This window comes from Coturnix japonica, chromosome 5 (assembly GCF_001577835.2).
Source record: "Coturnix japonica isolate 7356 chromosome 5, Coturnix japonica 2.1, whole genome shotgun sequence".
In the NCBI taxonomy this organism is placed as follows: domain Eukaryota; kingdom Metazoa; phylum Chordata; class Aves; order Galliformes; family Phasianidae; genus Coturnix; species Coturnix japonica.
In genome coordinates this window covers 43512078-43536418 of record NC_029520.1, presented here as the reverse complement: position 1 = coordinate 43536418, position 24341 = coordinate 43512078, and the positions used below count along the sequence as shown (strand labels likewise).

General features: G+C 48.4%; 1 protein-coding gene across 4 annotated transcripts in view; it reads left to right on the top strand.

Moving 5' to 3' along the window:
• The first annotated feature begins 1177 nt into the window (after nucleotides 1-1177).
• BCL11B (BAF chromatin remodeling complex subunit BCL11B) overlaps nucleotides 1178-24341 on the top strand; it is a 92713-nt gene continuing 69549 nt past the window's right edge. The window contains exons 1-2 of one of the 4 annotated variants that reach the window (XM_015865671.2): nucleotides 1178-2514; nucleotides 15443-15808. In XM_015865671.2, the coding sequence (XP_015721157.1) occupies nucleotides 2457-2514; nucleotides 15443-15808 (424 nt within the window). In that variant the 5' untranslated portion in view covers nucleotides 1178-2456. Of the gene's footprint in view, nucleotides 2515-15439; nucleotides 15809-24341 lie in introns of all 4 variants that reach the window. The other 3 variants (XM_015865670.2, XM_015865673.2, XM_015865672.2) reach the window with 3 other exon arrangements.

Below are 24341 nucleotides of genomic sequence, written 5' to 3'. Positions count from 1 at the left end.
CACGCTCGAGGGCTGACAGTGCCTCCCGAGAACATCGGGGCCCGGGCCCCGTGGGTACCAACATACCGCGTGTCCGTGCGTGGGGCTGAGGGACCGCCGCTATCACCGCTCTCGTTTGGCTTCGTGAGACCCAAAGCCGAGCGAAGACGGCGGAGAACTCAACAGCTGAAGTGCTGTTTGGGTGCCGGCCGCGTGCTGACATGACAGCAGCGGGGGCCGAGCGGGGGCACTGTGCGGTTGGGAGGGCCCATGGCCGGGGCTAGGGGGTAGGGGGGGTGGGAGCAGTGTGCGGACAGATTTGCTGGAGGACAGAGGCTCGCCAGTTAGCCAGATTCTACTCAAAGCTGATTAAGGGCACCGAGCTGCTCCACTGAGGCTGTCCAGCGATTTCATACCAAAACATCCACTTAGCACAGAAATTGAACGACGCGCTGCAGAGCGCTCTCCGGGTGCGTGTTGGGCTCTTCGGGTCCCTGCCGTAACCGCCTCCAGCCCCCGGCCCTTCCAGCTTCCCTCTCCCTGTCCAGAACCGGTGCTGAAAGCTCTTTGCACGGACGTTTGTTTGGTCGGGGAGAGAAACAGCAACAATCGGAGGAGCAGGTAGAGCGGAGTAGAGGGGGAAAAGTTGGTTCCCATAATCTCCTAAGTGTGAGCGCACGCAGCTGCGGGCATTTACCTGCGTGGGAAATGGGGAAAGTGCCCGAGGTGCGCTCCTCGGGAGCTCAGCGTCTCCCGATTCGTGGCGGAGAGTGAATTCCACCCAGAGAAACCCTTGCCGCCGGGATGTAAGGAAAAGGGGTGGGAAAGGAGGGTCGGAGCATGTGTGCGTGTGCGGCTCGGGAGTGTGTGCGCGCGTGTCCCGCTGCCATCACGTTTCGCTTTAGGAAAAGAGGAGGAAAAAAAATATATATCTCTCTCTCCAACCCACACAGATAGTGGCGGTGTTGTAAAACTGTCGGCAAGAAAAGCAGGGGGACGAGGAGCTGCCGCGGCGTCCGCGGGGACGGGCGGCCCAAGCCCCTCCGCGGGGAGCGCACCGAGGCGCCGGGGGCGATGGATACCGGAGCGGCTCCACCGCAGCCCTCACCCGAGCCTCCCCCGGCCCCGAGCGGCCCCCGGCAGCCGCCCCCGTCACAGCCGCCCCCGCCGCGGAACGGGGAAGTTTGGCCCCGCGTGAGGATGCGGCTTTGTGTGTCCCCCCCCTCAAATGCTCTTTGCTTTGCTCCCAGCGCTCCGCATACCCGAGAAAGCAGCAGCGCACAAAGCCCGGAGCTGCTCCCGATCCGTGCATGTGCTTTAGTTTGTGTGTGTGTATGTGTGTGTGTGTGTGTGTGTATGTGTGTGTGTGTGAGTGAGTGCGGTGTGTGCGAGTGGCGTTTCTTGTTCTCTTGCAGGGTACAATGTTAAAAAGCCACCGCTAGTCGCCCCCAGTGCTCCTACTCTCTGGATCTTTTTGTCTCTAGTGCAGATTAAACGTCACGTCCGCACTTGAACTTGAATTTTATCCCATTGTACAGAGGCAGCCCCAGCCATAGAGAGACAGAGCGCTCCCAGAGAACCAGGACTCCGCCATCTTCACATTGCAATATATAATAGTAATAGCCAGCACCAGCCCAGCTGCACTGGGGGCTTCCTTCCTTCCAGTCCCAGCGCCAGGCGAGGGGGGAAGAGTGCAAAGTGGTGCAGGAGCACGGGCAATCCTAAAGCACCAGGGCAGAGCAGTGCCACTTGAACTGGGAAAGAGGAGACACAGTTTTGGCTGCCCCTTTTCAAACAAATTTCTCTCTAGATTATTTACCCAGCAAGGGTCAATCTCTGAGAAACATTTTATTTTATTTTTTATTTTTTTTGGCAATTTTTTTTTTTTTTTGGCTGTGTGGGCAAGTCCCAATTTCAGTACTTTTTTAAAAAAATTCTTTTTTTATTATTATTCCTGATTTTTTTTTGCTTTTTAATTTTTTAAAATTTTTTTTATTATTTTTTATTATTATTATTTTTTAACCCTCCTGGTGGAAAAGCGCACTTTGCCAATTTGCCAAGCACTCTGGAAACAGAGGGAAAAGAGAAAAGTGTACTGGCGGTGCACATCCTCCCAAGTTCAAGAAGAGGTTCGGAAGTCCGAGTGGCAGAAGCAGTGGAGAAAAGACAGAGTGTGAAAGAGAAAAAACAAAAAAGAGCGAGAGAGCTTTTCCCGATGATGATGATGATGATGATGATGATTTTTAATTGAAAGGAGATCCCATCCAGTGCACCACAACAGCAGCAAAAAGGTGTTTTTGTGTTTTTTTTTCTTTCCTTTTTTTTTTTTAAATTTAATTTTATTTTTTGAAAGAAGAAGAACTCGATCGAGAAGAAGAAGAAAAGACGCAAAAAAGCAAGAGGAGGAGGACCGGCCCCCAACGCAGCCCCCAGACCAGTGCAGCTCTCCAGGCGATGCCAGTGTAAATGCCAGGGCAATGTCCCGTCGCAAGCAGGGAAACCCGCAGCACTTGTCACAAAGAGAGATTATCACACGTAAGTTTCGACTTGGAACCGGATCGAGCCGAAATCGAGGAGCGAAATTAGGGAAGGGGAGAAGTCGGTTTGGTGGGGGGGGGGCGGGGGGTTGGGGGGGTCTCCAGGAGGAACCAAACTTCGGAAATGACTTCCAGAGAGAGGGAGAGTAAGAATGGAATTAAAGAGAGGGAGGGCGGGGGTGTGTGCCTAGGGGGATGGGCTGGGGTGGAGGGGGGGAGAAGCCCGAAGTTTGCCGTGCGTTTGCAGCGGTGCGGAGGTGAGGCGGGCGGGCGGCAGCGCGGAGCGGTGCGGGGAAGGCGCTGCCGGCGGAGAGAGCGCGGGGAGCGGCGGCGGCGGCGGCGGGGGCGCGGGGCCGGGCCGGACCGGGTCGGGCTGAGCCGGGCCGCCCCTCGGGGGCTCCGCAGCTCGTCTCCCGGCCCCACTCCCCTCCGCACGCTCCGGGGAAAAGTTGGCCGAGCTCCTTGCATCGGCGTGACAGCCGGTCCGGGGGGAGGACCAAGGTGGGCAGCAGGGACTGGGCTGAGGAAGTGGAGCGGCCCGGGTAACTTGTTCTGGAAGGCGGCGGGCCGACCGGGGAAGCGGCGCGGGGCAGGTAGATGGGCAGGCGGCAGCGCTGCCCGCCCCAGGTGCACCGCCGGCGGGGAGAACTCTGCTCCGAACGCGGGGGGAGGAACGCTGGGTTCGGCCGGGGCTGCGGAGGGGCAGGAGAATGAGGGGCTGCCCCGAGGTGCTGGGGGGCTGCAGGGCACGGAATGCGGCCGAGCAGCGGTTCAGGGCCGGGGCAGGAGCGGAGGGTGCACTTTCCCGAAGCTCCCATTGTGAAATGAAAACACACGCCTCCCCCCTCCCCACCTCCCCCCTCAAATAATAATAATAATAAAAAGCTAAAAAGCGAGGAGAGGGAAGGAGCTCACCACCCTCCCCCCCACCCGGCATCCCCCCTCCTCTCCGTTCCCAGCCTCGCAGCACAGCGAGAGGGGTGAGCGGGCTTCCGCAGGCAGCACCGGGCCACGTCCCTGCCGGCCGCCCCGAACCCCACGGGGTTTGTGCCACGGGTGGAGGGGTCGGTGGGGTCCCCAGTGCTCTCCGCTGCATCGGACATGGGGATACAAAGCGTGCGGGAGTGGGGGCGGGGGTGCTGGCTTCTACGTTTCTCTCCGAAAGCATCGGACCCGCTTGGTGGGGGGGATGGGGGGGGGAGTTCAGAAAAAGCCGCGCACGCCGTGGGGAAGCTGAAGGGAGCGGGGTAGCCGGTTTGAGTCTCCGCACCCCGCCGGGAAGGCCGGACCCCATCTTGCCCCCCCCCTCCCTCCTCTCCCCCCGAGTAGTCCGCAAGTTGCAGTGCTGCGGGGGGCGGCGGCGCGCACGGAGGCAGCCCGGGGCTGAGCCTGAGCCGCGGCGGATCCGAATATTTATGTTCAGATTTTAAAGAATTTAAATAAATAAAATATTCCCCCGGCTTCTCTCCCCTCCCCTGAAAGCCAAGAATAGGAGCCATCTGCCAGGAGCATTTGGTGCTTGCGAGCTCCTCTCTTTCTTTGTTACCGGTGATAAATTTCTGTTTGTAAGATTTCCCCGTGAAACGGTAGATAGATGTGTATATGATTTTTCCAACTCCTGTGAGATCTTGTTTCTTTTCGTAGGGGGTGGTTTGGAAGGGATGTTTGGGGTCCCGAAATTTCAATTTCTTTCACTGTTTCTGTGTTTCCTTTTTTTTTCCCCTTTAACCCATTCCTCCCCCACCTCCCCCCTCCAGTCCATCAGCTGGTGGAACACAAATGAAGATGCATCTGGGCATCAGCTCTCCTTCGGGAGGGGAGGTGTTGGCAGGGAAAGGGGGGGGGGATTGTTTTTAATTCATTGTTATTTTGGAGCCAGATTTGCATCACCATAAAAGGTGGATTCCCCCCCCCCCCACACACACTCCTTCATTAATCACATTTTTGTTATTAACCATCCTCTTTGGAAAATGCATTTCCCTTTTCCTTGGTGGTTTATCCCCACCCCCTCCATCACCTTTATTTTTATTTTTAATTTAAGAGGAAGCATCATCAACCCAAACACCACAGATCACCCCATGCCATTTCTTCCACTTTCCTATCTCAGTTGTGAGGAGATATGGGGTGTAGGGGAGGGGAGAGGGAGTGTGGAAAATTGGGTTTGCTGCGTACGTCTGGATTTGTTTGAAGGGGTGAAACATTTCTTTTCTCGCTGCTGTTGGTGCTTGGGGTGGGGGGGTGGGGGGTGCTGTTGTCAGAGAAGAGAGCCAGGTAGGTTTGTTCTTCCAATTTGATCTCCTTTTCTGATCGCTTTGCTTGAAAGTAAATAATGAGGCAGGAAAGCATTGAGAGGTGCCGAGGAGCTGCGTGTACAATGGGTTTAGCTGGGAGGCTGGGGAGGAATGGAGAGCAGAGTGGTACGCAGCTTCCCTCCTCCCTTCTATGTTTATCTCTCTCTCCATCCTAAGGAAGCTGGCGGAGAAATCATGCTGCATACTGAGCAGTGGCAGAAAAAAAGGAAGGTATCCAGGGGAGGAGGGGGTGGGAGCCAAGGGGGCTGCGCTGTGTTGATGTTGGGGGGAACAGAGGCATTGCAGTGCACTGAGCCCCAGCTGTGGGCTGCAGGAGGGGGATTGCACCCTGCTCCGGTAGAGGTGCAGTTTGCAGCTTGGAGAAGGGTATTGGGAAAGTAGTGAGCAGCAGGAAAGTGAAACACTTGCAGCAGAACAAACTCAACCCCAAGCCAAGCCCCTAAAGCCGGGATGGATTGAGAACTGCTTTCAGAAATCTCACATTTATGTCATGTTTAGCTTGGGCTTCTGTTTCCCTCCCCCCCACTCTCTGGTTTTGGCATCTGTCAGGAGAGTTGCATTTCAGGATGGATCGGAGGTCTGTGCCAGGCAAGGAAAGGGAGATGGGGAGAGAGATGAGAGAAAATGAGAGAAGGGTTTTCTGACACCGCTTAGCTGGAGTTGATTTAGTTTCATGCTCACGGTGTTCAGAGAAATGTTTAGACCCTGACTGTAAGGCAAACAAACAAACACAAAAAGCAGAGAGGCTGCAGTGGAGCTGAGCCCCAGAGTTGCAGTGTCTCATTAGCACCTTGGTCCCTGAGACTGCAAAGCAAAGCGGCCTGTTCATCCTGGCCAGGCTCACCCAGGCAGCCCTGCAGTGCTTCCATGTGCTGCACAAAAAGGGGAAACACATGGAGAGCACAGAGCAGCTCCAGAACATGGTGATGGTGAACAGAGCAAACTTGGTGGCTGAGCTCACTTAGATGGGTGGACAAAGCAAGAGAGGCAATGAGGTAGAGGAGAGGAAACAGAGCTGTAGAGCTGCTCTGTGCAAAGAAGCGTTAGTTTGGTTTGATTCTAACTGCTGATTTTCCAGCTTTGGATCTGATTTTATTTTATATATTTTTTCTGTTTCTTTCTTTATTTTTTTTTTTTCCTTTTGAACTTGAAAAATCTGCCTTCAGACCAGCTCTGCATTTGGGTTTGAAGGAAATGCAAAAGGCGAGGGCATGTGCAGAGCTTGCTGACTGCAGGTTTGCAGGAGGCGGCAAAGCGAGAACCTTTCTTCAGAGCAGCAGAAGGTTGAGAGGGAGAAGCGCAGTGAGACTGTATGGCTGCAGGTGCAGGGCCAGTTCCCAAGAAGGCTCTTCACTGCCTGGTCAACAGGTTCCCTAGGAAAAGGAATAATTTCCTGTATAGTTTTGCACTAAAAATAATAATAAGGAGCACTCAGATTTTATTTTGCATGTCAAAGTTTTGCTAATTGCTTCAAGTAGCTTCTCTTAAAATGTGTTTAGATGCAGCGTCACGAGTCCGCTTTATCTCACGGAAAAAAAAACACACACACACCAGTGCAACCAACTCTCGTGCAAAGAGAATGCAAGCTGTGACTGAAGGCTTAGAGAGGAAATCGTTTTGGTGATGGCCGCCTTGGTCGTGATACCCGCACAGTGTGCACAGAACGTGTCTTAGAAAGACGTTACATGTGTCGTCTCTAAATAGGGCAGGAAAGAAAGGGGCCGCGTGCAGTTGATTTCCAGGTTGCTTTTCATTTGGATCTGTTTGTATTTGACATGAGAATGGAAAAAATAGTGGCGTGTGTTCATAGTTTCTGAGCTTTTAAAATATATTGATAAAAGTGCTGTGCAGTGACTAGATGGTGAATCTGGGCTGCTCCATCCTTTGCTTGATGTGCTCAGTGGCTGAGATGGATGTTCAGCGGGTGAGAAATCATTTTGCATTTGTTTGCCGCTCGGCAGATGAAGAGCATATTTAGTCAGGCTGCTTTAAACATTGAGAACCAAAAGTCTTAAAGGTTTTACAACCCGGTTGCCTTTAATGGGAGTGGCCGGAGCCCCAGTCTTGTGCAAAACGTCTGTTTCTTCGCAGAACAAAGGGTTGTCTGGTGGCAGATTTGACAATAATTATGACTTAGAGGAGTGTGCGCTGGTAGAACTCATACAAATTATCGCCATCAGTTCCCGACTCCAGTTGCCACCTCCTCGGCTGGCGAACCTTTATCGCCTACAAAAACCTTTCGCACACGGCGTTGCTTCCTCTTCCCCATTTCCTACCTCCATCGCTTCGCGCTCCGCGATGTTTGTTGATAGAAAACACTTTCCAAAATAAACTTTGCTGGCTGGCAGCCGTGCCGCCGGGCTGCCCCGCGCCAGTGGCGGCTGCTGACGACTAGGGGGAGCTCGGAGCCCGTCGATGCGCGCTGGGCGCCGGGATGCGCCGCGCCGGGAGCGGCGGCCGCCGCGCGGTGTTCGCAGCCTCAACTTGGAGGATCGATTTTCACTCGCAGATCTCCCCGGCGCTCGGTGTGAGGGGCTGCGAGGCAGGCGCAGCTATTTTTAGCTAAATCGCGGCTAATCGACTCAGGCGGACGGGAGTTTTTTTAATTAAAATTAGTTTTTAACAATGCTTTTTTTTTTTTCTTTTTCCTTTTCTTTTTCTCTTCCTCCCCCCCTTCCTTCTCTTGTCGATGCGTGGTGTTTTAATTCTCAGTTTGTTGCTGTCGGATAGAGATCGGGGTAACGCTACCTGCACACCAGCAAGTCTCTGTGCAGGAGGGGAAGCCCGCGTTTGTTTTTTCAGTGGGCACAGACACAGAGAACACAGGAGATGGATCTACACTGAGTTGGGTGTTGATCACATCTGCAAAAGCCACACTTACCCCTGCCCAGAGGCTCTGCTGATGTGTAGCTCAGGCCCTTATAACAAAAAATCTGCAGCTTCTGCAAGTGAAAAGAAATGAAATAAAATGAAATGAGAAGAAGCATTTCTTTCCTAAAGAGATAAGCACAACCTCACATATACTGTGTGGAAGTTGCAGCTCTTCCAAGCTCTTCTCTGCCTGTCTGACTGCCCACCATGGATAGACTTTAGCGGGACATTCCTTGCTCCAACGTGTAATTTCACGGCGTGCACATGAGAAGCTTCGATTGCTGGATGTCTGAGTAGAGTGCTCACTTTGCCCAGTATGAGAAATTAATCAGATGCTGATATTGTTAGCATAGTACAAGCAGATTCTTATTTTTAGTACTTGGTATGGGGATGAAGATTATCCTGAGACAGGAAGGCATGCTTTATTCTAACCTGAGAGAGAAGTAAATTAGGTCAGACGAAAGATCAGGGCTGTCATCAACTGTACAAAAACCCTTCACTCTTGGGTAGTGAGGGCCGGCAATTTATCTGATGATTTCTCTACTTCATTTAATGTTCGAATTGAGCCTGTTGGAAGCCCACAGCCCATCTGACATAGCACTGACACTGAGAGAACGGCACCCAGAGATAGGAAACCTTCTTTTCTCCCCTCCCATACCCCTCAAACTTTGCTGATTGCAGCTTTACTTCCATTCCACAACTGCTAACTTTTACGAAGAGTAACAAGAATCTCCCTCGCCTCCACCTCTGTGCCTCTGCCCCCCGGCACATGTACATGTACATGCATGCTGTCTTTCCTCCCATCTTTCATCCGCTTCTCTCCCATCCCACTCTCCGTGCTGGAGCCCAGCAGCAGCCTCCCAGCACCAAGATGGCTCCTGCTTCTCTGCCCCAGAGTTTCCTCCTGGGGCAATGACTTCTCTAGGGCCGCAGTGCAGATGTCGGCAACTCTTGGTCCTGTCTTGGTAGTAGCCTTGAGTGAAGCGCGTGGAAAAACAAACGGTGGCTGGGCTCCCCGCCTGCCTGAAAGTTACTGATGCCATAAAAGCACTTGGTGAAGTATCATCATTGGCTGCAGAGAGATTTATATATGTGTGCCTTTTTAATGAGGGAGGGAAAAGCCATCAATAACGGCACACATTGATAAACGCGTGATTCATTCAGCTGCTCCTACTACAGCACCTTCCTCTTTGGTGTTTATTTACTTTCTTAGATTGTAGCTGGGCAGGCTGCACACCGTTCCTCTGCACCCACGGCTGCAAGCTTCAATCCAGCCGTGTGCTCAGACCCAAAGCTCAGTCTGCTCCCTTCTCTCCCTCCCCAGAAGTGATGCCTGCTCCGTGCTATAGACCTTTGCTGGAGCTTTAAGTAGCAGCTTTTTCTTCTTCTCTTTTTTTTTCTTTCCTTCTGAAGGAATATATAAAAAATGCCTAAAGCAGGCTGCTCGAAAACAAATTAAAGCAGAGGGACACACTTCACGCGTTGTAGGCACGCGCCAGTAGAAGGGGGTTAGAAGAATATCATCATTTTACTGGCAAAAGTGACACAAGATCGGGGATTTGATTAATGGTGCAGCATTCACAGGGACTTAGTTCTCTGTTTTTGACATATGCAAGTCTTTTGTGTCGTTGCCTCAGTGCAAGAAATTCCTTTTTTTTTTTTCCTGGAGCAGCTGATAATTTGTATGTGTGTGCTGGATATGCCCAAGGTACTTTCCAAAGACTAAGCAGCAGACAGCGCAGGATAGAAAAGGAATCCAAAGTTAAGGGAGAGGAAAAAAAAAACACTGGTTTACTTAACTTTTTTATGACCCCTTTTACTAAGCCACTGGAATAAGCCATAAATTCGCTGAATGTTATAATGAATATGCTTCAACAAGAGCAAAAAAAAAAAAAGGCTTAAGGAAATTGTGTACGAGCAACAGTGTTCCACATACAGTGGAGAAACAGGCTCTTTTGAGCCTGATATTTCTAAAAAAGAACAGGGTGCTCGTGTGTTTAATACGCGTTCAGAACTAATTACAGAATTTTGATCACGCCTTTTAAACCTTTAGGTAAGAACCCGCGCTTCGCATACCCCTTTCTAAGGCAGCTCAAAGCCCGCACCAAAACACCGCTCCTGCCTTTGTGGCACCGAGCGCTCCTTTCTCTCCTTGGTTGTCGCTGAGTTTTAAATAAAACAAATCTATTCACTGGGGAACAAAGCGTGCTTTTAGATCCCATCATCACATCCCATTTTATCTGCGACGATTTACAGCTTCTGCAGTCTATAGAAGTCCCTCTGCATTTTACGCTCTCAAAAGCAGTAAATATTTTCTGGTGAACGTATAGTTTACTTAGGAGGAGACACGCCACTCCCTTCTCCAACACCGCGTGGAGCTCCTGGTGAAATGCCATCTGACAAACGCTGAGATCCGTGCAGATCCTTGAATGTTCGTGGCTTTTGTTCCCTTTTGGTTCCGCGGGGTTACCGTACCGTTTCCCTCCTCGTTTTTCCCAAACCCCGTGCCTTGCTCGGCTCCTTACGGTCAGGCTCGCTCCGTCCCAGGTGTGCGCGGCGGCCCGAAGCGCTCTCCGAGTGACTCGGGACACTTGTGCAAAGCCGACCGACCCGCGGGAGACCGTGCGGGGATTAACAGGGGGTCCCCCATCCACCGGCCCCACACGGCCCCGCTCTAAGGGGTGCTCCGGGGTAGGGGGGGCTGAGGCTCCGGCCCCACAGGTGCCCCCCGGCCTCCTCCTGCTGCTCCGCGCTGCGCTCCGGTGCAGGGCTCCGCTCGGCGAGACTCTGCACGGCGGAGCCTCCCAGCTCCTCCAGCCGCCTTTGTGCGCTTGGCATGCGGCTGAGAGTCTCTTGAAAAGTAGCAGGGAGCTGCCGACCCGTTTGTTTCTGGGGCTTCCCCACCAGGTCGCCTCTTTCGGCCAACTCACCCTCACGCTTGTTGTTGTTAATTTTATTTTTAATTTATTTGAATACTTGTTTTTCTGTCCTCGGAAAAATGAAGAATTGGTGGCAGCTAAGCTGCACCTGGTACCACTTACTGTGATGCTGGTGCAAGGTGCAGTTGTGGACTCAACCCTGAACCCTGCAGCTGTAAAGGGACCTGGAGTGGGTTATTGATAAACTTGGGCTGTGAGGGGCTGTATCGCCTGCTATGTGGTGTTAGTCATTGTGCAGTGAGGATCCTGACACCGATCTCTGCGATAACCCAGCTTGGGAACGCGTGATCCGAGCTATTTCCACTAAGCCTGTTGATGTTACAGTAAATGTGACATGTGGGTGTTGATGGAAGGGACATCGTTTTCAGGCCCGCTTTGGGCAACACCCTGACGAGCAGTCACTTATTTGTGCTCTCTCCTGCTTCTCTTCGAAGCCAGCAATAGTTGTGTGTGGGCTCCTGGCCCTAAGGCAATCCCCAGCTCATCCCAAGGGGGCACCCCGACTCGGAGATGGGGCACTAACAGTGCTTCTCCAACCCCTCTGGTATAGGTTTGTGGCCTCACTGCAGAAATGGAAGGTAGTGAAGGAGTTCAACACACAATGCCCAGCACGAAAGCATCCCTCTTCCCCCTTCCTCTGCATCACTTTTATACCAGGGTAGGGGAAAAAATAAAGAAAGGGGATAGAAGCCCACTTTCTGACTCCTTTGCACCTTCCAATCTGCAGTGCAATAAAAACACAAGAAAATAAATCACCGGTAGCTGGACCCAGCTTCATGCAAAGCCTGTGAACAGGCATCTACAGGATTGTCCTCTGAGGCCGTTGAGATGATTTTGAGTAGCAGTCTTTTTCACTGCTAATGGGCATGGTTTTGAGACATTTGACAGGCAGAAAGTAGTTAGCATGTGCATTTGCTTTAATGTTGGGCATAAGAGTATTGTTTGCATGGGGCGCGTATGCTGTAATGATGTCACCACGCTGCAAGAGGAGTGCTGGTGGTTTTGCGACAGTGCCTTTGTGGAATTAAGAAAATTGTCTGCTGCATTTTGGCACTGTAGGCTTTGAGATGCTGCTCAGAATCCAGGCAGTATGCATAATGCTTTTCAAAGTAAAGCAAATGATTTAGATCATCCTGTTGCATTAATTTCATGAAGCCACCGAACGACAGCAGTGTCTCCGATATCCCCATAGATCACCTGTCCCTATCACCATTCTCTCCTGGGAGGTGATGTCGGGCCTTTTAGAGGAGCCTCTGGGCACAGGGATAATGCCGGGCACACCTTAACACACCTGGAAGAACCCGGGCACAAGTCCTGCCTGGAAATAACTTATTTACATTTTCTTTCCCCCCTTTTCCCACGTAAGGGAGATGAGATGTTTTCCATTCTCCTTTTTTGTGTGGCTCGATATTTCCTTCTTAAAATAAATAAATAAATAAATGAAATAAAATACTCCCGAGGAAACACCCTCCTCCCCCCAAACCCAGCTACCAACAAACAGAAATTAAACCACAGAGTTAAATTCAAATAATGTGAAGCGACTCATTTGAAACCCACAGACACAAGTGGAGTCAGAACTTCAGATTGAGACTGGCCTAAATTGCCCCATTGCTATTAAAGGACTTCTTAACCGGCAGAAGATCTCCGCTGCTGTATTAACCAGGCGTGACCTGGTGCGTTATGGGCTGGACTTCCAGGCTTTTTTCTCTTTCCCTTTGTGGGTTTTAAATCTCTCCTGTAATGTTACTTGAATGTAGGTTTTTTAATGGCTTAATTGAGTTGTCAATAGGAAACCTTTTCTTTTCTTTTTCTTTTTTTTTTTTTTTTATTCTGAGTTAAAAAAATATAAATGCAAATTGACATGGATAAAATGCATCTGAAGATCTATTCAGTATTTTGTTTTTTCATTCTTTTATGTCTGTTTTCCATGTTCTGAATAAGGGATTGTAATATAGCTCCTGCATTGTTGGGTTTACGGCCAGTCTCCTGCTTGACGATTTGTTAAGCTAAAATCAGACGCAGAGTTGAGGCAAATAAAATGTTGGTAGTTTGAAACCCAATTACTACGGATCACGAGGGCTTCGCTCACCGAGCAAACGAAAAGCTGAATTTCGGTAAAGGCAATGACTGCCAAAATGTGAAGGAATACCAGATGTTATTTTAAAAAAGTGCCATTGCAGAGTCCTTGGAAAGAGAGAGTGAGAGAGTGTAAGTGAATAGGCATATGTGGATTTAACTAATATTCAAATGAATTGCGGAGCTGAAAGGAAAGAATTCTCAACAGTTTAGCTGCTAAAACCTCCTTCATGTTTGCAGAGCCGCATGGTCAGGACCCTTATCAAATGCAGCAGTTTCGCTACATTTTCTGAAGAGCATGGTTTAAATTGCAGGGAAAAAATAAATAAATAAATAAATCCTCACATCAAAAAGATAATAAAGTTGAGACCTGTGCTTTTCTTTTTATTTGTTATATACATGCCAAAATTCAGCCTTTGTAATTTGAGAGACCGACTTTAATCTAAAAGCTTTACAGGAACGTTCCGTGAAACTCGTAACAAACATTTCCCACTCAGCCACCTTTTTCCTTACGACCTTTGGTTCGGTTCCCACTTTCCTGTTGTCTTTTCCAGCTCTTTGTCCCATCTCCTGTCTGTGTATGTGTGTGTATGTCTCTCTCTCTGTGTATTTTTTCTTTTTTAATATTTTGACACTCTGCTCCTCCTTAATAGGAATTCTTCCTAGAAATAGCATGCGCGTTTCTAAAGGACCCTTTTCACAGTCCTTTTCTTTCGGCTCTAAAATGATGTATATGTAATTGGTAATTAAAGGTGCAAGCGCTCTTCAATATAAACAATATTGCTCAATGTTAGATCATTAAAGGGAACCGCAGCACTAAATAATTACCTTTTGCATTGTGACACACTTTTCACAGCCATCCGCTCTCTTCCTGGCAGTCCCCGTTCGGCACAGGGTTATGGTTACATTTTCACTGAGGCAAGGAGGCACCTTTTCATAACATAAATTGACGAATTAATTATGTAGCGTTGTCTTCAAACTCGCTTTAAACTTAGATTAAGGGGAAAAAAAGTAATTATGGGTTTTTAAAACAGTGCGTTTGGTAACCTTGGGGTGAGCTGGGAAGCCAAAGCCTTCCTTTGCCCATTGTTGGCTCCATGGGATGGGGTGTGCTTGAGTCCTTTGCTGGGAGCTCAGTCCTTCTGTTCCCTCCGTACTCTCTGTTTTTCTGCTCTTATGTAATTTGTAGTACAGCTGGTAGATACACTAATCAATTATTTATTCTGGAGGGGGAAAACAGGGATGATTCTTTTTCTAACCTGTCCTTTTTGAGGCTCAACCTTTTTTTGTTGTCAGGTAATGCATTTCACCTTCTACCTCTTGTCCCTTTTCTATGATTCTTGTTTATTTATTTATTTTTTTCCCCAATTTGCTGAAGAATGAGACAAAACTCCTTTTGTCTTCGTCCAGGAAGAGAATCCAGATCTGGATTATGACATCTGCTTATCTCAGTCTCACTTCTCTGAGCTATTTGTGTAACTTGCTTTCCCCAGGAAATCCATAAGCAAGACACTCAGGCCAATAAAGAACATTTCTCCTACTATTCCTTTAATCCTGATTCGATTAGAGGTCTCACTCGCCGATTTACATACTGTTAGCTCCTCTGTTTTGTTCTGCCCAAATCCTATAGTCCTCACAGAGGCAAAACAGCCTTAGGCAAAAGTCAGTGGAAATTCTGCCCAAGTAAAGACCAAGGTTTGTATGATTTGGCAGTTACACAGCAGAACAAGAGAAAATAAAACAAAAAACAAGTTTTGCCCCAGAAATGGATTGTGATCTATAATTATTTCATCATGTAAGAATTATCTTCAAAATACCCATTAAAATAAGCTGCATTTTATTCATGGTAAGGTGAGAAATTGCTTATTTCCTAGAAACGGATTCAGGTCACTCAAAAATGTTTTCAGAGTCTTTTGAGGGTAATGGTATGAAGTCCACAAGGTCCATGGTCAAGATTTCTATAAAAGCATTCACTAAGCTAAATAGCAGCTGCCCAGGTATTTGGCAGTGGGAAAATGAGAGGAAGATTTTGGGCTCAGCCAATGTTCCAATGTGTTACTCTCTTTCCCACTGCACACACTTTTGAAACGTCTTCACTTCTCATGAGAATACATCTTGCTTGCCTTCCAGTAAATAGTTTGCTCTCCCATTGTGCCAAGGGGCAGTCATTTCACATTGCTGATGTCTGTAATGGGGCAAGGTGGTGGTACCGATGTCATGTGCCTGACCCTGCTTGCCCAGGGTTTCCCTCCCTGCTTTTTCCCTGCGCTGAAATTAAAGGAGAGGCTTGGGTGTGTAAGACTTGCTGGATGGGGTCTTGGCCAGATGGCTGGGAGATGCAGTGGGAATGAGAAGGTGGGTTAAAAAGAGAGGAACTGTTTCAGAAAGTGACTCAGGGCTCAAATGTTTGCAAAATGGCTCTTTGCTGATCTCCTTGCAGTGCTGGCAGCAGTGGGAAGGAGCTGTCAGGAAAGCTATGCCAGGTCAGCCTTTCCATTTTGTTTCAGGCAGGCTTGGTTGCAAAATACATTGAAATCATTCTGGGAGAGTGGAAAAGCTGAAAAATGAAAGAAAGATCTAATCAGTCTTGGCTTCTTTTGGGTGTGTGTGTGGGGGGGGCTGGGCCTCTTGCGATGCATCCGTCAGTGTCTGTGAACACTCAAAGCAATTTCTTTCTCTTCTTCCCTTGCCCTTTTCCTCCCTCTTTCTCCTTGTCCATATAAAGCAGAGGCTGACCATGTGGAACCGGCACTCGCCGACGAGGATGAGAGCCTGGCAATAGCAGAGCCGGGTGGCATCAGCATCGCTGCAGGTGGGACAGACCCCGACTTGTTAACCTGTGGACAGTGTCAGATGAACTTCCCGCTGGGAGACATCTTGGTTTTTATAGAGCACAAAAGAAAACAGTGCAATGGCACTGGTGGTGTCTGCTATGAAAAAAGCATGGATAAGAGCAGCCCTCCCCCCTCCTCACGCGCCGAGCTCAGGAAAGTGTCAGAGCCAGTGGAAATCGGGATCCAAGTCACACCCGATGAAGAAGACCGTCTTCTCACGCCTACAAAAGGAATTTGCCCCAAGCAGGAGAACATTGCAGGTACAGCATGTTTTACACTCAATCAACTGCCTAGGTAATCTTTTAACAAAAGCCCTCTAGAAAGTGCCATGGAATGGAGGTTTCAGCCACAGGTCTTTGTAGGATCCATCAGCCTGGAGGTCCCTCATTGCTCTGGGGTGCTCAGAGGGGTTGTCTGCCCCACACGTGCTCCAGTACATCTCTGCACAGGGTCAGCTCTCTGACACTAGGGGTTCTTGATCCCTCTGCAGAGAGCCAAGGGGCAGTTTGCACACACATTGTAAAGAAGAATGTTGGGGGTGGAGGAGCCATTTCAGGAGTGTCCTTAAGCAGGTAGCAGCGGTGTAGGGAGGAGGACTTCAGTGAGATGCTCAGTTCAGTCCAGTTCAAATGTGCTTTTTAACCCACTGGGAAGGGTGACATCCTGACCACTGAAGTCGATGGAAAAATCCTCTTCCCTCTGGCACTGGTGGAAAGAGGACTTGGCTATGGGGGGTGAGCAGGGCTTCATCAAGTCCTTCTGCTTTCTAATCTGAGTTACTTCCTGTGCTGCCTGTCTTGGACCTCTGAAATGGTTGGAGTTGAGTAGAGGACACATCTATTCACATGCACATCCCCAAATGGGATTTTTGAAAGAGACTAGCTCAAGATGGCCCAGATGAGCAGATTGCAGGCATTTCCTTTTCCTCAGCCATGGTGCTCAGATAGAATTTAGCAGTTGGCATTTTCTCAGCAGATCCCCCTGGCTTGGTGGTGGACAGGCAGCAGTGGCATCTGCCTGGGTGAACTGCTGGGAAACGAATGGCTGCTGCAGAGTGAGTGATGCGGGGCAGCTTCTGGAGCACAGGGTATTTCTTCTCTTTGTAGCACAGCACACGCTGCTTGCCACAGTGAAAGGAAGGGCTGTGCTCCCTGCTAGAGAGTGGGTTTTTTGTGTTACACAGCAGGAGCTCCCCTCAAATCGTCCTTTATGTTCAAATTGACTGCATCCCGTGCAGAAGACCAGTGGCAAATTGTCACTTCTGCCACTATCCCAATTTCTCTAGGAAGTGTCCTATAGGATTAGATCTGACAGTCCAGAAACCTGTCTGTAGTAGAGATGTTCCCACGAGGGTATTCCCACAAGAGCAGTACTAAGCTCCTATCTTTACAATCAAAGCTTCAGCTTTCTCTCTTTTAGCACTGGAGGTGTGTGAGTCCCTCCCCAGCACCTCTGAATGGTTTGGTCATTGTATAAACTGAGATGTGGGCTTTGAACTTCTGCAGTCCTCAGACTTCCAGGTGACCTACCTAGTAGAAAGGGGCTTGTCCCACCCACTGACTACCTCATCTTCCAGGAATTTTTAAGGGTGCAGGCATCACCTCAATACAGGGCAGCTGGTAGCTTTGGGGGGGTAATAGCAGAGGCAGACTCTGCTGTAGCACTGAAAGCATCCGTACCGTAAGTCCTGACCTCATTCTTACCCTATCCTTTAGAAGCTGTAAATGCATTTCCTGGCAGAGATGAATCCCTCGTGGTGTAACAGCTTTCTGAGGGCTAGATTTCCTTCACAATTGATGGGAGAAGAAGTATTCGGGAGCTGCTTCTTCTCCTGCCTGCTGAAGGCCTCCTGAGTGGTGCTGAGCATTCCCAATACCTGCAAGCTGCTTGTGCTCAGCCTCTTGCAGTGGGTACCAAGTGCTTAGTAAGGTTGGTCCAGGAAAACTACGCTGTAGCTGTACTCCAGATCTCACCTTTTACAAACCTGTGCCCAAGTTCAGTCCAAAACAAAGTACTTTAATGGGTATGTTCAGCTCAGAGGGTGCTGTCCCATCCCAGCTCCTGGGGGTCAGCATCAGCGCAAGCAGAACTTTTGCCGCGTGGAAAATCTTCAGGAGAGGGGTGAAGGTTATGTTCACATGCGGAAAAGTCATAGAAAAAAGTATTAAAAGCCAATCTGGAGCACCTAATCTCTTTCAGACTAAACTGAATATCAAATGAAAATACGTTGGAAAGATTCTGAATTGAGAAAAATAAAAGGGTTTATCATTTGATTGGCATTTTCGCAGCAGTGCATGGAGATAGGGACATCCACTAAACAGTGCAGTAATAATGCTTTCTCAATTAGGAACCCAGCTCTGAGATAAAAGGTGCAGTGTCCTTCCATATTTTTTTTAATAGCAACGGATAGTTTTCAATAGTAGGATAAAAGCCTCACATTACAGCCATGGAGGGTAGCCATGAAAAACCCACAGAAGTCATTCACTGGAAAGGCTTTAGTGGGATATACCAAACCCCTTATTTATATTTCAATAGAAAGGCTTTCTGCATTAGCCAAGAAAATCAGAATCTGCATTTAACATTAAAGGTATTTCCCAGTGAGCGGCTGTAGAGCATTGTTGTTAGATTTGTTAAAAAAAGAGACTAAATACGATTTCATAAAAGGGAAACTTAATCTCTAAGGCAGCTTTCTCCCACCTCGCCACCCCCTTCCCTTTATTTTTTTATTTTTTTGGTAATAATGCAACAGCCTACAGTATTTTTACTTTATATGTGACGAAAGATATTCTTAGCCTTTCTGTACTGCGACAGGAAGAATGAATTTCTTTATTCCACCAAGAAATATGTAAAATAATCCCTTAGAAGTATGGGGAGATATGTTTGTTCAAAGCATTTAAAATGTTATTTTAATCAAAGGCACAAAACACTCTACATGCTGTGTCAGCTAAAGGAGACCATTACATTTTAACAGCAAATCGTGCTCCTTTTCCCCCTCCTAGACAAGCCCCCCCTGCCTTGAAAATAACTTTTTTTAAAAAAAAATTATTATTATTAAATAAAAAGGCGAAAAAGATTAAAGAATGAAAAAAACTTCAGTGGCTCAAATGTATAAAGTAATTTAATATGGTGGAAGCATTAATTATTTTAGCTTAATTGAATTCTGAGGACTGCAGTAGTTGCATTTTTGTAGACAAGCTCTGTTTATTATTTCTTTGTGTAGATTAACAGTAAAGGAAACATAGATAACTTTCAGTTATTTATTGTAAAATAAATGTGTCAATTCATGTGTAAAGCAAGCTGTTCAAAGATAATTGAGTCTTTATATTTGAAGAGGGAAACCAGAAATCACCCTCTCGCCTCTCTGGCTCCCTGAAATATGCTGCCACCGCCGCTGCCCTCAAATAGGTTTCAGCTCCTCTCCTTGATCTCATGTTATTTTTGTAGACCTTCTTATTTGGTTGAAATGATTTGTGCGGCCTTCTGCTGTGTGACTAAGCCGCAAAATGTTACAGCTTCCCAGAGCTGAGCGTAGCCAGGGTACATCAAGCGCTGAGCATGGCTCTGCCCCTCGCACCTTTCTTCCCTCTGGGCACAAAGGTGCTGGGATGCGGCACCTCACCAAGTATTAATACTGATGCAAGGTGCTCTCTAGTTGTGAGGTCTTCACTCCCCTTTTCACTTTTCTTTCTTTATTTCTTCGTAACTCCATTTGCTCTGGTCACTAAATCCCTTCTGACCACATAACAGACCTTTTGCTGCTTACAGGGAGACAGGTAGAGCTCAGGAATCTGCAAGACTTTGCATGCATGCAATGCAAATCTCCAACTGACATTTCTAGATTTCAGTAGAGATATTGGCAACTTTATCTCTGCAATCAGCTTTTAAAGATTTTCTGATAATGAACTCTGCAATCTTTCCTGGACTGGTAACTTGCAAATCCAAGCTTTTCAAGGGTCTTTTGTGTAGTTACCCCTGTCCATAGGGTATGTGCTAACATGTTAGCTGCCACTGTGAGGAAGTGCCTTGCCTGTAAAGGCTTTTTTCAAATTGGCTGACCTGTTTGAAAATCAGTTCTGCCTCTCATACGGAGGATATGATAGCATCGAGAAGATGTATCAGATTGTTGCACAGCAAAACAAAGCAAGGCCAATGAGTTAGCCAAGAGTTATCAGCTGCTGCTTCTTTCACTTCACCAGTAGCAGGTACTCTGGAAAAGTTTGATCACCGCTGTGTTTTGTATCTCTTCCTAGCTTTCATATTTATGAGATCTTGGGCTTGACTAGATGAGCGGTTTTTGCTGAAGAGGGACCTGGAAATGTGGCTCCTGCTGTTCTGTGACTGATGGTATCTTCCCTTTCTCTGCTCTGGGCAGCGTACCCTCACAGACACATGACAACACCAGCAGCAGAGGTTCGTTAAGACAGTGTTGTTAATTTCTGCAAAGACAGTGCAAGGAATAAGAAGGGAGTTGATTTGAATTCCTCATTCATCCTGTCCCAGCCGCCAACGCTGGGCTCCATACATTATGTACTTGAACTAGATGTGCATCATGAAAAAAAGGCTCCCTGTCAGAGGCAGGATTTAACTGCAACCCCTGCTCCATGAATGTTCATTTCAGGCTTTTGAATGGTAAAACTGCCAGTGAGAGAAACTAAATAACTCTCATGTGCTGGAAGCCAGAGATAAACACCGCTGCAGGTTGCCATGAAATAGGCTATTTGATATATTTAGAATTGTTATTTTTCTCCAAATTAAGATTAGTTAAATCCATGTGTGTTGTGTGAGTGATTGTTAACTCAATGGCATGGATTATCCTTTTTTCAAATCATGACAGCTAATTATTATTGCTGTCTACTCTGAGACATTCACTTATAATGTACCATTATGGACCCGTGCACCCATATTAGCCACAGGACTCAGGCAGCCATCATGATGCCTTCACACACGAGGCAAGGGAACCACAGACTGAAAGAAACCCATGGCTGACAGCAGCAATGCTGGGCAAGATGGAAAGAGTCCCCTGGACACTGAAGCACTTGGGGCCATCCTTAGTGCCCCTCTCCCCTTCTCAGGGCTGCTGTGGCACTGGGTTCTGCTTTCAGCCCCTCTCCAGTCTGGTGGTTCTGGCAGGAGTGCCCTGTCAAAGCCAGGCTAGGAAAAGCGCCATGCAGGGAAGAAGAGGCTTCCAGAAACGTGTGGTAACAGAGCCTGAGAAACCTGGGCTGCAGCTGAAATCCCCTTCATGAGGCTTTTCCAGGCTTGTTCCTTCCCTCGTGCCTGCCAGGCGTTCCCTGGTGGCAGAGGAGTTACCTGGCCTCCTCCTCCTACTCCTCTGTGGCTCTGTCAGGTGTTTAGCAACGTGTTTTGCTAATTGGTGCCTTTGAGCAGCATGGATGCTGCGGGGAAGGGGGTGCATGAAAGTGTCAGGCGCAATGGGGCTGGCAGCGGGTTAATGAACAAACCTTCTGTCTCCAGAGGCCTCGGCTGAGCTTCTGCTTTGGGTGACAGGGAGAAAAACAAGGCAGCTGATCTCACCCATAGCCTTACTTGCGCCAGAGGCAGCATGGGGGCCATGCTGGGGTAGCCCGGCTTTCTTCTGGGGCTCCCTGCCCAGGTGCAAGCCTGGTGGCTCTGGCCGCCCTCCTCTTGGGTGGCTTCCAGGTTGCATTTCAAGCATGACGAGGGGCCGCCGAAATGTTGACAGTTTTAATCCCTCAGGCTGCCAGTGGGGCCAGGCAGGGCACGGCATGGGGCCTTCCCGTGGTGCCAGTGTTGAGGCAGGAGATGTCTGGAGGGCTCTGCAGGCCACGGGCTGTATGTGGGGCTGTGGTGGTAACAGAACCTCTCAAGTGGCCCCTATGGGGAATCCCTGGGGAGCACTCAGCACCCCTCTATGGTATTTCCCCTGGCTGCAGTGGGATGGTGGACTAGAAGGAAGGATGGGGAAAGGGAAATATTCCTGAAGGTGGCCCAGCAGCCCACACAGGGATGTGCTGATGCTGAAGATAGTATACATGTCCCCATAAAGGCTCTGTCTCACAGGCAGTTCTGCACAGAGAGCCGCTGCCCTATTGCAGCCTCTCTGAATCATGGATATGGCAGCTTGGTGCTGCCCAGTGTGTCCCGTGCAGGCACTGGTGAGCACCATGCTAATCTGGGGAATAGCTGAAGGTGAGAAACCTGCTTCTTACGAAACTTATTTCCCCTTGCTTGAACTTCACCACACCCATGTGGCACTGCTCCAGCGCTGTCTTCTCATCCTCTCCACTGTGGTTGCCCAGGGCCCATTGGCCGCCCTCCCTGACGTTTGTCACCACAGTGCCATCAGTTGTGTCCTGCCTGGGGTCCAGCCTCACCATGCACCGGGTCTGGCAGAGGCTTTCCCAGCATCTGTGATAGCCAAGTGTGAAATTAATCACACTGAGTTTTAAAAATAGGCTAAAAAAAAAAAAAAAAAAAGAAAAAGAAAAAGGCATTGAGGAATATTATGCCCTCAGTTCTCCCTGCCAGTTTTTATTTTGTTTTGTTCCTCTCGCCATCCTGTTTTTCAAAGTTATTTTCTGCCTTCTGCACGTGGTTAGCAGAACTCCCATGGGCAGGCAGGGTGAGTAATGGTGCAGGAGTGGAGCAGCTGCCCATAGAGTCCCACTGGCCCCATGCTGCCTTGGTTCCCCTTGGTTAACTCCCCTGCAAGCAGTGGTGCGCTACCAGATCTTCTGAGTCGCGTGGGCAGGGACCTGCCCTCAGCACAGGGTGCCGAACTGGAAAAAGGGAGCTCACTGCTGGTGTTTTTTCTTTCTAATCACTCCTACTTATAGTCATCTTACTTAGGCTGTACTTGTGACAACACTAGGCAAAACCTTTATGACAGAAGTGCCGTTTTGCAGGCTGATGAGAGATTTTAAGAAGGTCGCTTGGTCCATTTGTTCTGAAGTGGACATGTGTCTGGAGTAACTCAGTAAGAGCAAAATTTGCTCATTTGCATCAAATTTGCGCTGCCATTTCCCTCTTCTGATTCTAAACTTATTCAGAGGTAGAGTCCACACAGAATGTCACCCAGCAAAAAGTTTTGTTGCTTTCCTTTGGGATCTCTTGTGAAATTGCTCGGGCCATGTGTGGGAGACCAGTAACTGTGTGTATTTCTTTGATCATTATTAGCATGGAAAGATTGGTAGATTTTTGAAAACACTAATGGTGAGTGATGAAAAGGCACTGGTCAGCCAGTCATTAGTCATTTTTCCTGACAATTTTGCCAGGAGCTGTCAGAAGCAAAGTAAAAGTAGAGCCTAATAATCATATAGACTGCTTTGGCATTTGTTTTGATGTGACTAATAATAATAGGCGTGTGTGCTCAGAGGAACACTGCCTGCAAGAGAGGAGTCTGCATGATTTTGCAGGGGAATTTTGCACTGGAATATAGAGAAAGGAAAGCTGGTTGCACAGAAGCTCTATGAAACAGAAAAGCTCCCATACAGATGCAAAAAGTTGCTGGAACTCTCCCGTGGTGAATAAATACATAAAGGCACAGAAATGGTTCCTTCTCTTCAGCAGGACAGAAGCACTGCTATGGTGTGAGGTAGCCTCCCTTCGTGCCTTTTCCATTGATTGTTTTTCTTTCTCAGCCCATTTTTGAACTGTGCTGCCTATACACACAGTGACCAAATCGGCTGTGACATAAAGGCTGAACTTTTCTGGTGTTTTTTTTTTTTTTGAGATTGGAACATTTTTCTATCATAACTGGAGGAAAACAACAACAACAACAACAACCTTGTGAAGTAATCATACCTTTTGTACAAGAAATGCTTGGATTTCTATGTCACATCACATCACTTGTGAGGGCATAGATTCGGGGTTGAGTTCTAGCTCTGTGGCAGAGTGGGAAGATGGGGGGTGAGAAATACAGGAGAGAGGCCATGTATGGAAATAAAAACTGCATTTCTCAGCGGACAACCCTGCATGCCTGGAGACACTGGGTAGCTCTCAGAGCTTGGGAGGCACACATGTTCACTCCAATGAGAGCACCATTTTCAGCATGGCTCCTTCTCCCCGCTTCCTCCCACCCTCCAAATGGTAATTGGTGGGCTGTGCAGCATAAGTGTGGTTTTTTTTTTTTAAAGTGGGTGGGTGGGGTATCTAGGGATTTGGTGTCTAAGCTCAGGAGTTAAGCCGGAAATCCCAGAGATGTAATGAAAACAAAACGGACTTTTCACTCGCGCTGTGGCATTCTGGCAGTGAGAACACTTTCGTGAGCCAATGTTTTCATTGTAGGTTTTCTCGAGAGAAGTAGTGGAAACGAATCGTTAACCCCTTAACAGGAATAAATGCGGTTGCTGCAGCAGGGAGAGGAGAGCTTTCTTGGCTCTCAGTTGCCACGCTGGAGAGCTTGGGGGTGTGTGTGTGTTTGTGTGTAGTGGGGAAGGTGGGGTAAATACCGCTTGTAAGAAGTTTAATAATCTTAATGGCAGATGTGAAGTGGTTACTTAGTGGTTGTTGTTTTTTCCTCTTTGCATGTATGCCTTTGCAGAAAGATTCAAGTGTGATCGGCACAAACCACTACTAAGCCCAGCAGCTCTTAAACTCGCTCCTTCTCTCTTCTGGCATTTGGTTGTTTGTTTCTGGAGTGAGATGTGGGGGACACTACTCAGCGGTCCCTCAGCAGGGTCATGAAAAAGGTGCTGATGGAAAAAGACCTACCAAGTAGCAGATCCCAATTTTCTTGGAAAGGGAAAGCACAGGATGTGTGTGTGTGTCGCAGGCGTGTTACAAATATAGCTTTAAATGTCCAGCAGCTTG